Raw genomic sequence first — 14,158 nt, 5'->3', positions numbered from 1 at the left:
CTTTACCAACTGAGCTACCCAGACGCCCCTCACTGTCCTGATTTCTAACAGTATGGATCATGCTTGCCTATTTTGTGTGTGTCTAAATGTAATCACACTCTTTTGTGTCTTATTTCTTTTGCTTTTAAGAATCTTAAAAATCGGGGCACCTTTTTGTCTCAGTCGTTTTAGTGTCCGACTTTGGCTTAGGTCATGATCTTGTGGTTTGTGGGTTCAAGCCCTGCATCAGGCTCTGTGCTGACAGCTCAGAGCCTGGAACCTGCTTTGGATTCTGTGTCTCCCTCTCTCTCTGCCACTCCCCTGCTCGCACTCTGTCTCTCTCAAAAATAAAAGAAAAACATAATGGGATAAAGAAAAACTAAGGGGCGCCTGGGTGGCTCAGACGGTTAAGCGTCTGACTCTTGGTTTGGGCTCAGGTCAGTATCTCACGGTTTGTGAGTTTGAGCCCTGCATCAGAGGCTGTCAGTGTGGAGCCCGCTAGGGATTCTCTCCCTCTCTGTCTCCCACTCTCTCTCTCTCTGCCTCCCTCTCTCTCTCTCTCTGCCACTCCCCTGCTCACACGCTGTCTCCCTCAAAAATAAATAAAGCGTTAAAAACATTTAAAAAAGAACTTCAAAGTCATAATGGGGAAAATGTGACATTTTAGATTTGGAAATAAAAAGTTCTCAGTACCGGTACTTACCATTAAACAAAGTTAAAGAGTGATGAACTGAAAAAAATTATATATTGGATTACTGTCCAAGCAAAGAGCTCTTCTATATCAAGAAAAGGAAACTGAGCAAACACAATTTACAGTTCCTTGGCTATCATATTTAAAATGGCCACACCAGCCATACAACGTTCGTCACCCCCTTGCCCTGCTTTTTCTCTAACACTCACCTTCTGACATACTGTATGCCTTACTTATTTCGGTTTTTGTTTCTCCCTATCAAAACTCCCTATAAGCTCTGTGAGGACAGAGTTTTTAGGTAAATGTTTATTTTATTGAGGAACAGTGGTAAAAGCCAAGAATTTGAAAACAATCTCTTTCCTCAAAGCATTTTTTTTTTTTTAACGTTTATTTATTTTTGAGACAGAGAGAGACAGAGCATGAATGGGGGAGGGTCAGAGAGAGGGAGACACAGAATCTGAAACAGGCTCCGGGCTCTGAGCTTTCAGCACAGGGGCCCGATGCGGGGCTCGAACTCACGGACCGCGAGATCGTGACCTGAGCCAAAGTCGGCGCTCAACCGACTGAGCCACCCAGGCACCCCCCTCAGAGCATTTTTAAGGCTGTAGCTGAGGAAAAATGTCTGATTAGGGAACTGAATAGACTGTAGTACATTTATTTGGTGAAATACTTACACAGTAGAATATTATTTGGTTTTATTTTACTCTGATAGGAGAAAATAACAATGACATGTTAAATGAAAACAGGAAATTGCAGACCTACCTACACTCTGATTTCTTGTAAAAAAAGAACAAAAACTGTTTACAGAGCCAATGGTTTTTAAACTTACAGTATGACTTGTTTAGACCCAAAGCCTATCACCTCATCTGTCATATTCCATTTTTTCTGTTCCTATAGTGTTCCATGCCCATTAGGCATTATAACACCAAGTAGCCATAAATACTTGGCCGTGGCCTGGGATCAGCCCCTTCCTCACAAATACACACCGGAAGATAGCATGGCAGTGTATTTTACTTACTTTTATTTATTTATTTATTTTTTGGTCCTGTTAGATCATCCACTATGGTTAATGAATGTCACCAATCTCATTTTATTGATCAGAGGGAAAAAAGCACATTGTATTGTTTGCCAGGGCTTTCATGACACAGATTGGGTGGCTTAAACAACAGAAATTTATTTTCTCACACATCTGGATGCTAGAAGTGTGACGTCAAGTGTGACGTCAAGTTGTCAGCAGAGTTGACTTCTTCCAGGGCCTCTCTCCTGGCCGTCTTCCCTGTGTGTGTGCCTGTGTCCTGATTTGCTCTTCTTATAAGGACACCAGTTACTGGATCAGGATTCACCCTGATGACCTCATTTTAGCTTCATTATGTCTCTTGAGACTGTGTCTCCAATACAGTCCTATTCTGAGGTACTGGCTGTTAGAGCTTCAATATAGGAATTTGGGGGGAGCACAGTTCGGCCCATGACATGCCTTATGCTGGGAGCTCTCTTCCTTCAGAGAGAGGGAGGGGTGCTGGCCCCGCTGAAGCTTCAGCCTTCTGACTTTGGTCCGTCCCACGCTCCTCCTAGGTGAGCCTGCCCACGGCAGAGATCGACTGCAGCCTGGCAGAGTACATCGACATGATCTGTGGTAAGTTCCCCCATCCCTTCCCGGTTCCGTTTCTGGATGAATACATTGTGGGCTTCTGAAAAGGCTTGTTTACTCTCGGAAGACAGCATCTTGAGTTACGGCCCTCGCTTTAAGCCAGTTTACTATTTGGCAGCATTGAAGGTGGTATTTGGGCTTAGGTGACTCCCTGCCAGGTGTTTAACCCCCAGAGGCATAGTAACACGTCCCATCTGGGAGGGCCTTGGCTATTCTAAACAGATAATTCCCGGTTTTGTTTGGTTCTGCTCATGGGAGTTCTTGATTTCAGCCATCCTCGACATCCCTGTCTACAAGAGTCGGATTCAATCCCTACACCTGCTCTTTTCCCTCTACTCGGAATTCAAGAACTCACAGGTGAGGCTAGCGTTAGAAAGTGCTTTAAGCTGCAGCGAGGATCACTGTAGTCTCCACTCCTCCGAGTTGGCTGTGATGTGTCCTTTGACAAGGATGTTTCTGCTGGAGTTACCATCACCCTTCTCTGTCATTAAAAGAGCAGCAAGCAGGAGGGTTGGGCTTTCACAGGAAGGCAGGCGGAATGGCTGTGGGCCTTTGGCCTGGCCAGGCTTGTGAGGGTCTACCAAGGACACTCCTTGTGGGACAACCATGTGGCCTAACGGATGGAAGCAGGACAGAAGGAGAGGGGTTCATCTTTGAAGGAGGCGGGGCAGATTTCTAGCTGTTTTTCAAAAACAGCACCAAGGAATTGTTCTGAAATGGAACCTAGAAAAAACTGGAGCATTACGGGTGGTAAAGAAGTTAGTTCTTGCTCAGATACAGCAGCCAACGTACCACAAACTCCGTGTACCCTCTCTTCTTTCCTCACAGCATTTTAAAGCTCTAGCTGAAGGCAAGAAAGCATTCACCCCTCCATCCAACTCCGCCTCCCAAGCTGGAGATGCAGAGACATTGATCTTCAGCTGAGACGCCCCCCCAGGTCACGCTGTTGCAAGGCTGTGCTGGCTGAAGAGAGATGGCCGTCAGCCACGTGGCATCCTTGCCTGACTCAGGGACGTGTGCTCCCTGCTGCCCTCTCTGGCAGAAAGTACAGCGCGCGTTCCTTAAATGGCTTCTGCCTGTCTCAGGTTTCCTTCCCACGGGAATTATGCATCTATGCCATGGTGGGGATTTGAGTTAGAACAGAAGGATTGGAATGTCTGGGATTCCAGGGTGCTCAGGTTGGGAGGGAAGCTTAAAAGATGTTCTTTTTGAGATAGCGACGGAATTATTTTCTTTCATTCTTCAAGTTAGTTGGCCAAGATTTTGCAAATAAAATGCTGTATCTTTCAGGTTGTCCTGCTGTTCTGTAATGTGAAAGAGAAAAAACAGGGGCTCCTGGTGGCTCAGTCAAGCATCCAACTCCTGATTTTGGGTCCGATCATGATCTCATGGTTTGTGAGATGGAGCCCCATGTCAGGCTCTGCGCTGACGGTGAGGAGCCTGCTTGGGATTCTCTCTCTCCTTCTCTCTTGCCCTCCCTGACTTGCGAGTGCCCTCTCTCAAAATAAGTAAATACACATTTAAAGAGAAAAAGACAGGGGCGCCTATGTGGCTTAGTTGGTTAAGCGTCCGACTTGGGCTCAGGTCATGATCTCGTGGTTTGTGAGTTTGAGCCCGTGTTGGGCTCTGTGCTGACAGCTCAGAGCCTGGAGTCTGCTTTGGATTCTGTGTCTCCCTCTCTCTCTCTGCCCCTCCCCCATTTGCATTCTGTCCTCTCTCTCTCTCTCTCTCTCTCTCTCTCTCTAAGTAAACCAAAAAGAAAAGAAAAGAAAAAGACAGACTGAGCACCAGGCAGAGATAAGGAACCAGGCCTAGTAATGGCATTAAGTGAATAGCGGCTTCAGCAAATCAGCCTGTGAAATAAAATCAAATCCCAGTTCTCCAGGGTTGGCGGTAGAGGGCAGTTATTTTCTCCCGGAACTTCCTTTTTCTAGGGGTCTCTCACCAGTGACTGCCGCCTGCCTTACCTGCCTGTCTGGCTCCAGACCTGTGTGGTTGTGGTCTCCAGAGAGCCCAGCTGTTGTACAGTGCAGGTGGGAGGTGATTGTGCCTTGGACCGGGGTGAAAGTAGTGGTGGTAAAGATGGAGCGATTCAGGAAATGATCTGGAAGCTGTCAGCCAAGCTCCAGTCAGGAAGTCAGAAGCCACACTAGTTACTTCTGACAGAGGGTGCTAAATGCGGGAAACTGGTCACAACGTGTCGGAAGGCCCGCGGAGCAGAAGGGAGAGGGGAGAGCGTGCCGCAGGAAGAAGAGGTTCAGGGGGAGGCATCCACTGCAGGTGCCGGAAGCAGAAGGGATCCTGCAGTGGTCCCCAGGGGCTGCGAGGGGGCCACACTCAGGCACCGAAGCGTGCACACCGTCCCCTCACTACCACGGCAACCAACCGTGAGCAACGGCCGCTCCTTCCTTTCTCCGCCTTCTGTCTTGCTGGTGCCTCCCATGGGCGGAGATCAGCAGCGGCAAGGGGATGCGGGAAGCCCGGCGGCACGAGACCTCACAGAAGGGAGGGGTGGGGTGAGAGGCAACAGAGGGAGAAACAGCAGGGGTAGAACCGACAGAACTTGCTGATAGACTGGATGTGGGGGTGCAAGCAAAGGAATCAGGGATGACCCCCAGGCATTTTGGCTTGAGCAGCTGAAGGGATAAAGGAGCTACGGACTGATATGGGGGGAAGTGGGGCAGGAATTGATTGCGGGGAGAATTACAGTAAAATGCTACACCGTCAGGGGCGCCTGGGTGGCTCAGTCGGTTGAGCGTCCGACTCCGGTCACGATCTCACGGTTTGTGGGATCAAGCCCCGTGCTGGGCTCTGCATGACAGTGTGGAGCCTGCTTGGGATTCTCTCTCTCCCTCTCTCTGCCCCTCCCCCACTCGCATGTGCACGCGCGCTCTCTCTCTCTCTCTCTCTCTCTTTCAAAATAAACTTATAAAGGGGCGCCTGGGTGGCGCAGTCGGTTAAGCGTCCGACTTCAGCCAGGTCACGATCTCGCGGTCCGTGAGTTCGAGCCCCGCATCGGGCTCTGGGCCGATGGCTCGGAGCCTGGAGCCTGTTTCCGATTCTGTGTCTCCCTCTCTCTCTGCCCCTCCCCCGTTCATGCTCTGTCTCTCGCTGTCCCAAAAATAAATAAAAAACGTTGGAAAAAAAAATTAAAAAAAAAACAACAACAAAATAAACTTAAAAAAATGCTACACCGTCAGCCTAATACATATACAGTAAACACACAGGAGGGAAATTGTTTCTGACCGACTCTTAAACCAAGTGTGATGTTCACATCATGCTTCAATTTGAGGAGCAGGAACTTTTGTGCTCAGGCCTCGCTTTGACATCGTACTGGAACCCCAGGGGCTCTGCTCTCAACTGGATATCACCAATGCTCTCATTTAACTCATAGGGAAAAAAAAACCAAAGTATGATAGTAACTCAAAAACCATAGTATGATAGTAACTCAAAACTACATTTTCAGGGAACATTCAGATTGCCTTCTTTGGCTAGAGCTAAGACTTAGCACTAATGAAAACGGTTGAATCTTGTTATCCACAGTAGTTATGTTCTATAAAGCCACCACAAACACCCAATTAGCAAATACTGAACCATCGCTCCTAGGGGAAATAGGAGATTAGGCTTCTACGTGCCCCGGTCATAACATTTTCATCAACCAGCCATTGATTCATTGACCTCACAGCCACGAGCACTGTAAATCATGCTGTACTGAAGTTCATCTAACACACTCTCTCCGTGAGCCACATGGTGGCCTTACTACACATAGGAACACTAGACAGCACCTCACTGCTATGCTTGGGGGTCATTTTAAATGTTTGTATTTTTATTTTTGAGAGCGAGAGAAAGCACATGAGCAGGGGAGAGGCAGAGAGGGGCGGAGGACCCGAAGCAAGCTCTCTGCTGACAGCAGACAAGATGAGGGGCTTGAAATCACAAACCGTGAGCTCGTGACCTGAGCCGAAGTCAAACACTTAACTGACCGAGCCACCCAGGCGCCCCTGCTTGCAGGTCATTTTAAATAGCAAAATCACCAACAATAAGCAGAAAACGTAGCAATACATAGAAAGTGCACAGAGCACTTGTTTCCAGCAGGACGGCTGAAACCAGAAAGCAGAACGTCACCTTTCTCCGCCTCAGCATGGAAGGTAGGTGTCAGGTGACTTACATTTATCACTGCTCTGAGCATGTCTGCAAATAACCGTGAAAACACTACAAGTATTGATTGGGGATCGCAAACATATTTTAGTAAGCAAGTGGATTCACAAAGGCAGAATCTACAAATAACAAGGCTCGAGTGTACTTCTTGCCAAAGTCATTAGGCCTGGCTCACCTCGCCGCTCCAGCACAGCCCTCCCAGACATTGCTCAGTTGTGGGCTCCTCTCCTCCTCAACACCTGTTGTTACTCCCTTCTGGCTCCTTGCTCTGTGGACCTAGAAAAAAATCCGGTAACTTCTTTACCTCAGTTAACCTAGCCATGAAACAGTTATCATAGTGGCACCTGGGTGGCTCGGTCAGTTAAGCGTCCGACTCTTGATTTCAGCTCAGGTCATGATCTCATGGTTCATGGGATCAAGCCCCGCATCAGTCTCTGCACTAACAGTGTGGAGCCTGCTTGGGATTCCCTCTCTCCTGCTCTCTGCCCCTTTCTCCCTCCCGCACGTGCTCTCTCTCTCTCTCAAAATAAACAAATAAACATTAAAAAAATAAGTAAAAGGAAACAGTTACAACAAACACTAATTAACTCTTAGGCTTTCCCTGTGGGTAAAACTATGTGAAAAGATGAAGTGCCACAAAATGTAAGATGTAGTAACTATGTTACTAAGTATAAATTTTCTTTCTTTCTTTTTTTTTAATTTTTTTAATGTTTATTTATTTTTGAGACAGAGAGAGACAGAGCATGAGCAGGGGAGGGGCAGAGAGAAAGGGAGATATAGAATCTGAAACAGGCTCCAGGCTCCGAGCCGTCAGCACAGAGCCCGACGCGGGGCTCGAACTCACGAACTGTGAGATCATGACCTGAGCCGAAGTCGGACGCTTAACCGACTGAGCCACCCAGGCGCCCCCTAAGTATAAATTTTCAACTAGGCCTCTTGAGACTGCATTTGGCTGCTTTCTCCCTACCTCAAGATCCTCATTTTCCATAATTCCCCAAGGCAAAATATCAAACCAAACTCTGCTTGCTGTGCTCTACCCATATTTAGGAAGTCCCTCCTCCTCCTCCTCCTCCTCCTCCTCCTCCTCTTCTTCTTCTTTTTTTTAATTTTTTAAATGTTTATTTATTTTTGAGAGACAGGGGGAGACACAGAATTCAAAGCAGACCCCAGGCTCCGAGCCATCAGCACAGAGCCTGATGCAGGACTCAAACCCACGAACCATGAGATCATGACCTGAGCCGAAGTCAGATGCTTAACTGACTGAGCCCTTTAATTTTTTTTTTTTTAATTTTTTTAACGTTTATTTATTTTTGAGAGACAGAGACAGAGCGCAAGCAGGGGAGGGGGAGAGACAGAGGGAGACAGAATCCGAAGCAGGCTCCAAGCTCCTAGTTGTCAGCACAGAGCTGGATGTGGGACTCGAACTCACAAGCTGTGAAATCATAACCTGAGCTGAAGGTGGACGCTCAACAGACTGAGCCCCCCAGGTGCCCCTGGAAGTCCCTCTTCTAACTAAACCTTCACACAGGCTATTTCCCCTGTTCAAAGTGTCCCTCACCTTCTCTGCTGACCCTAGGCTCTCAACACTTCGAAACAAACAAAATTGAACACAATATTTACATCTTCACTCTCTCCTTTTACCCTACACAATGACAGTATAAGAATAATAATTTTTAAAAACACATAAACCAGTGAGGATAGATAATAGGAAAGAAAATGATGGGTGATTAGACAGCAACAATTTTGGAAGATGGGTAAGTGGTAACTGATGTAGGGGGGTGTGAGGGGAGCCTGAAGGTTGCCTATAGAGATCGAGAAACTGATAAGCCATCTGACAGTGCAGAGCCCTGGAAAGGGTCAGGGGTTGAAAAATGCCAGATATTTCTGATGGCATGTGTGCAGGGTGAGGCTGAAAACAGGAGAAGTGGTTTAAGGTTTGTAGAAGGATTGGATCCCCAGAAATGTCCCCATCTGTGCTGCCCACCTCTTCATCCCAACAGAAGGCGGGGGCTCTGGACATGAGAGTACAAGCAATCTGAGCAGGACAGTAAGAGGGTGGGGGCGCCTGGGGGGCTCAGTCGGTTAAGCGTCCCACCTCAGCTCAGGTCATGATCTCGCAGTTCACAAGTTTGAGCCCCGCCATCGGTCTCTGTGCTGACAGCTGGAAGCCTGGAGCCTGCTTCGGATTCTGTGTCTCCCTCTCTCTCTGCCTCTCCCCAACTCATGCTCTCTCTGTCAAAAATAAATAAAACTTGAAAAAAAATTAAAAAATAAATAAAATAAAATAAATAAAAGAAGAGGGTAATACAGAGGAATGAGCCATGAGACCCTCAGCCCCCTTCCATGCTTATACCTCCAAAGCAGAATATTGCGAGTCCTCTCTTGGCAAGATGATCGGCCGAAGAGAGAAGACCTATAGATACTGTCAGGGAGTCTTGAAGCAAATAGCAAATATCTGTTTGCTCTCATTTCATGTGTGTGTACACCTGTTTGCAACTCTCCTGTTAAATATCCGTGTACAGTCAGAGATTGCCAGACATTTGAAGAAAACCAGAAAAATAGAGACTAAAACTGGCAGAACAAAGGGAATCAGAGAAACAAAGCAGGAAAGCTAAGAAAATTAACAATAGTATTCATAGAGCAGTAGTTCTCAAACTTGGTTGCACATTAGAATCAACTGGAGATCTTTTATTATTTTTTTTAAGTTTATTTATTTATTTTTGAGGGAGGGTGAGTTGGGGAGGGGCAGAGAGAGAGAATCCCAAGCTGGCTCTGCACCACCAGCCAGCGTGGAGTCCGCCGTAGGACTCTAACCCACGAACTGTGAGATCATGCCCTGCGCCCAAATCAAGAGTGGGATGCTCAGCCGACTGAGCCGCCCAGGCATCCCCAACTGGAGATCTTTAAAAAAAATTGTTTTAATGTTTACTTTTTGAGAGAGAGACAGACAGACAGACTGAGCACGAGCAGGGGAGGGGCAGAGAAAGGGAGACACAGAATCTGAAGCAGGCTCCAGGCTCTGAGCTGTCAGCACAGAGCCCGATGCGGGGCTCAAACTCACGGACGGACCATGAGATCATGACCTTAGCCGAAACTGGACGCTTAACTGACTGAGCCACCCAGGCGCCCCTGGAGATCTTTTAAAGAAAAGTTGCCTCTCACAGACAACAGACCAGACTAATTAAATCACAATCTCTGGAGGCAGGATGCAGGAATCCATATTTTTTCTAAGCTCCTCAGAGTATTTCAAGATGGAGACAAACTTGAGAATTGCTATTACAGAGAGATGAGCAGATTCTACATCTGTGAAGTCAGGAGACTTAACAAAAGGAACATGAAGCAAGAAGATAGAACAATTATAAACATTTATACACCTAATAACAGACCTCAGAACATATAAAGCACAAGTTGACAGAATTGAAGGGAGAAATAGTTGTACAATAAGAGCTGGAAACTTCAATACCTCACTATCAATAATGGATATAACAGTGAAACGGAAGATATATAAGGAAACAAAGGGCTTAACACAGTGAACTAACTCTGTCAGACAAAGGCAGAACACCCTGTCCAGCAGCAAGAGCATACTTCTTAGGTGCACATGGGACAATTGCCAGGATAGGTGCTATGTTAGGCCACAAATTAAGTCTCAATAGATTTCAAAAGGTAGATATCGTACAAAGTATCCTCCCTGACCACGAGATGAAGTCACAAATCAGTAACAGAAGCAAAACTGAAAAACCCATAATTTTGGGAAAATCAGAGAATATGCTCTGAACCAATGGGTCAAATAAGAAATCACGAGAGAAGGGCACCTGGGTAGCTCAATCGGTTAAGTGTCTGACTCTTGATTTTGGCTCAGGTCATGATCTCACAGATCAGGGGATCAAGGCCCGTGTTAGGCTCTGCACTCACAGCACAGAGCCTGCTCGGGATTCTCTCTCCTTCTGCTCCTCCACCATGCACACGTGTGCTCTCTCTCTCTCTCAAAATAAATAAATATTTTTTTTTAAATTTTTTTTTCAACGTTTTTTATTTTTATTTTTGGGACAGAGAGAGACAGAGCTGAACGGGGGAGGGGCAGAGAGAGAGGGAGACACAGACTCGGAAACAGGCTCCAGGCTCCGAGCCATCAGCCCAGAGCCCGACGCGGGGCTCGAACTCACGGACCGCGAGATCGTGACCTGGCTGAAGTCGGACGCTTAACCGACTGCGCCACCCAGGCACCCCAATAAATATTTTTAAAAAGGGCGGGGGGGCACCTGGGTGGCTCAGTCGGTCAAGTGTCCGACTTCAGCTCAGGCCATGATCTCGCGGTTTGTGAGGTCAAGCCCCGCATCGGGCTCTGTGCTGACAGCTCAGAGCCTGGAGCCTGCTTCAGGTTCTGTGTCTCTCCCTCTCTCCACCGCTCCCATGCTCATGCTCTGTTTCTCTGTCTCTCAATAATAAATAAACGTTAAAAAAATTAAAAAAAAAAAGAGGTCTTAAAAAAAAAAGAAATCAAAAAAATTAGAAATCTAATTTCTAGGGAAATTAGAAAATACCTAGAGACAAATGGTATATGTGCTGCCGAAGCGAGCACTACCTAGAGACAAATGGAAATGAAAACAGAACATACCAAAATTTACAGGATGTGGCAAAAGCAGTGGTCAGAGGATATTTACATTTATTTTTGGGACAGAGAGAGACAGAGCATGAACGGGGGAGGGGCAGAGAGAGAGGGAGACACAGAATCGGAAACAGGCTCCAGGCTCCGAGCCATCAGCCCAGAGCCTGACGCGGGGCTCGAACTCACGGACCGCGAGATCGTGACCTGGCTGAAGTCGGACGCTTAACCGACTGCGCCACCCAGGCGCCCCAAGGATATTTACATTTAAAAAAGGTCAGTCACACATTAACAATCTAACTTTACAACCTGAGAAACTAGAAAAAAATAGAACTAAACCCAAAGCTAGCAAAAGGAAGGAAATGATAAAGATTACAGCAGAATTAATAGAGAATAGAAAAACAAAAAGAAAACCAATAAAACCCAAAATTGGTTCCTCAAAAAGATTAACAAAATTAAAAAGCCTTGGGGTGCCTGGCTGGCTCCACCGGTTCAGCATCTGACTCTTGATCTCTGGGGTCATGAATTCAAGCCCCATGTTGGGGTAGAGTTTACTTAAAAAAAAAAAGAAAAAAGCAGGGTGCCTGGGTGGCTCAGTCGGTTTAAGCATCCAACTCTTGATGTCAGCTCAGGTCATGATCTCATGGTTCATGGGTTTGAGCCTCACTCAGGCTTCACACGGACAGTGTGGAACCTGCTTGGGATTCTCTCTCTCTCAAAAGAAATAAACTTAAAAAAAGTACCTAGGATCAGATCATGTAGGGCCTTCTAGGCAATAAAAGGGTTGAACAGATTAAATTACTGGTAATAATTCTTCACTCACCTATAGTATGCAGCCCCCTCTTACCATGGCTTCATGATAAGCACAGGATGGTTCCTTATCTTTTGATTTGGAGTTGGACCATATGACTTGCTCTGGGAGGTGAAAACCAACAACGACAAATTGGTTAACCTTTTCTTTTTTTCTTTTTTAATTTTTTTTTTAACGTTTATTTATTTTTGAGACAGAGAGAGACAGAGCATGAACAGGGGAGGGTCAGAGAGAGGGAGACACAGAATCTGAAACAGGCCCCAGGCTCCGAGCCGTCAGCACAGAGCCCGACGCGGGGCTTGAACTCACGGACCGTGAGATCATGACCTGAGCCGAAGTTGGACGCTTAACCGACTGAGCCACCCAGGCGCCCCAACAAATTGGTTAACCTAATGAGGTGAACACATTTCTAGAAACATAAAACCTACCAAGACTGACAAAGTAGAAAGTTTGAGAGACCTGTAGCTAGGAAGGAGATTGAATCAGTAATCAAAATTTTAAAATCAAAGGAGAACAGATTGCTGGTTCCAAGAGGCAATGGGGGATGAGAGAAATGAGTGAACTTCTGTTTTTGAGTTTAAATAAATTGAATAAAATTTTCTAAAACGTAAAATACACGACACATGAAACTTGTCATTGTAACCATTTTTAAGTATACAACTCAGTGGCATTTAAGTACATTCACAGTGTTGTACCACCATTACCCCCACCTAGCTTTAGAACTTTTTCATCATCTCAAATTGAAACTTTGTTCCCATTAAACAGTAACTGCCACCTCCCCTTCCCCACAGCCCCTGGTACCTTCTCTATTTCTGGTTTCTATGGATTTGCCTATGTTAGGTACCACTTAAGTGGAATCATACAAAATGTGTCTTATTGCATCTGGTCATTTCACATAGCATAATGTTTTCAAGGTTCATCCACCTTGTAGCATGTATCAAAATTCCCTTCCTTTTTAAAAGGCTGAATAATATTCCATTGGGTATAGGTCACATTTTCTTTACCCATTCATCTGCTAAGGGACATTTGAGGTGTTCCCAATATCGGCGATTGCAAACGATGCTGTTAAAACTGGTATGTAAATGTTTGAGTCCCTGCTTTCATTTCTTTTAGGAATAAACCCAGAAATGGGATTGCTGGTTTAACTTTTTGAGCAACTGCCATACTGTCTTCCACGGTGGCTGCACCATTTTACCCACCCACCAGCAATGCACAAAGTTGAGCATTAATTTTTACAAGTCCTCATCAAATAGCTATTGTGTCTGGAGGAATTCAGTAAAACAAAGTCCAGGTGAGAGAATGCAACCTGAGCTATGCCTCCCCAAATGTTGGACTGCTGTACATTCGAGGTCAAGGTAACAAACAACATACCTATTGTTGGAGGGTAAAGATCAAAGATTAGGTAGGGGTGCCTGGGTGGCTCAGTTGGTTGAGTGACCGACTTCGGCTCAGGTCATGATCTCACGGTTTGTGAGTTCGAGCCCCGCATCGGGCTCTGTGCTGATGGCTCAGAGCCTGGAGCCTGTTTCAGATTCAGTGTCTCCGTCTCTCTCTGCCCTAACCCACTCATGCTCTCTATCTCAGAAATAAATAAACATTAAAAAAAATTAAAAAAAAAAAACAGATCAAAGATTAGGTGACTGAGCTATATTAAAAACTTTCCAGGAAAGAGACAACTGTCATGTCAGGGACATAAGTAGTGCTTGAGAACTTCATGATCCTTAGGTAAAAAAAAGATCTGAGAAATATCAGAGAAGGAACTAGATCAGGAATCCCCTCCCAATATTTTATTATAAAAAATTGTAAAAGAATTTTGGAAGAATTATATGTATATATCTACCACCCAAATCCTACAACTAACCTTTGGCTAAATTTGTTTTCTCAGATATCCATCCCTCTACCCATTCATCAGTCCATCTTGTTTCTTGATACATCTCAAAGGAAGTTAGAGATATCAATACACTTCATCCTAAACACTTTATCATGCATATAATTAACTGGAGTTCAATATTTACTTATGGTTGTCAGGTGAAATTTATATATAGTGAAATGTACAAATCAAATTACCATTTGATGATCTTTAAAACTACAGCTTTAGGGGCACCTGGGTGGCTCAGTCAGTTGGGTGTCCAACCTCAGCTCAGGTCATGTTCTCACGGTTTGTGGGTTCGAGCCCCACGTTGGGCTCTGTGCTGACAGGTCAGAGCCTGAAGCCTGCTTCAGATTCTATGTCTCCTTCTCTCTCTGCCCCTCCCCCACTTGTGCTCT

At 45.8% G+C, this 14,158-nt stretch overlaps 1 protein-coding gene and 1 long non-coding RNA gene across 4 annotated transcripts in view; one reads left to right on the top strand and one right to left on the bottom strand.

Moving 5' to 3' along the window:
- The window catches only part of IFT46 (intraflagellar transport 46), an 18,289-nt gene extending 14,682 nt beyond the window's left edge, over positions 1–3,607 (top strand). For both annotated transcript variants that reach the window (XM_058686916.1, XM_058686915.1), the window contains exons 10-12: positions 2,243–2,303; positions 2,590–2,675; positions 3,147–3,607. In XM_058686916.1, the coding sequence (XP_058542899.1) occupies positions 2,243–2,303; positions 2,590–2,675; positions 3,147–3,242 (243 nt within the window). In that variant the 3' untranslated portion in view covers positions 3,243–3,607. The remainder of the gene's footprint in view (positions 1–2,242; positions 2,304–2,589; positions 2,676–3,146) is intronic.
- Positions 3,523–14,158, bottom strand: LOC131486894 (uncharacterized). Of its 2 annotated transcripts, none has more exons than XR_009249512.1 (4): positions 13,958–14,158; positions 11,903–11,994; positions 6,652–6,752; positions 3,523–3,622 (listed from the first exon to the last, which is right to left on the bottom strand). It is a non-coding gene; the product is annotated as an uncharacterized LOC131486894 (long non-coding RNA). The 2 variants fall into 2 exon arrangements; XR_009249513.1 differs by lacking the exon at positions 13,958–14,158 and adding an exon at positions 12,280–13,567 and having other exon boundaries at positions 11,903–12,031.

The sequence above is a fragment of the Neofelis nebulosa genome, chromosome 10 (assembly GCF_028018385.1).
Source record: "Neofelis nebulosa isolate mNeoNeb1 chromosome 10, mNeoNeb1.pri, whole genome shotgun sequence".
NCBI classification, from domain to species: domain Eukaryota; kingdom Metazoa; phylum Chordata; class Mammalia; order Carnivora; family Felidae; genus Neofelis; species Neofelis nebulosa.
This window is presented reverse-complemented; position numbering and strand designations above follow the sequence as displayed.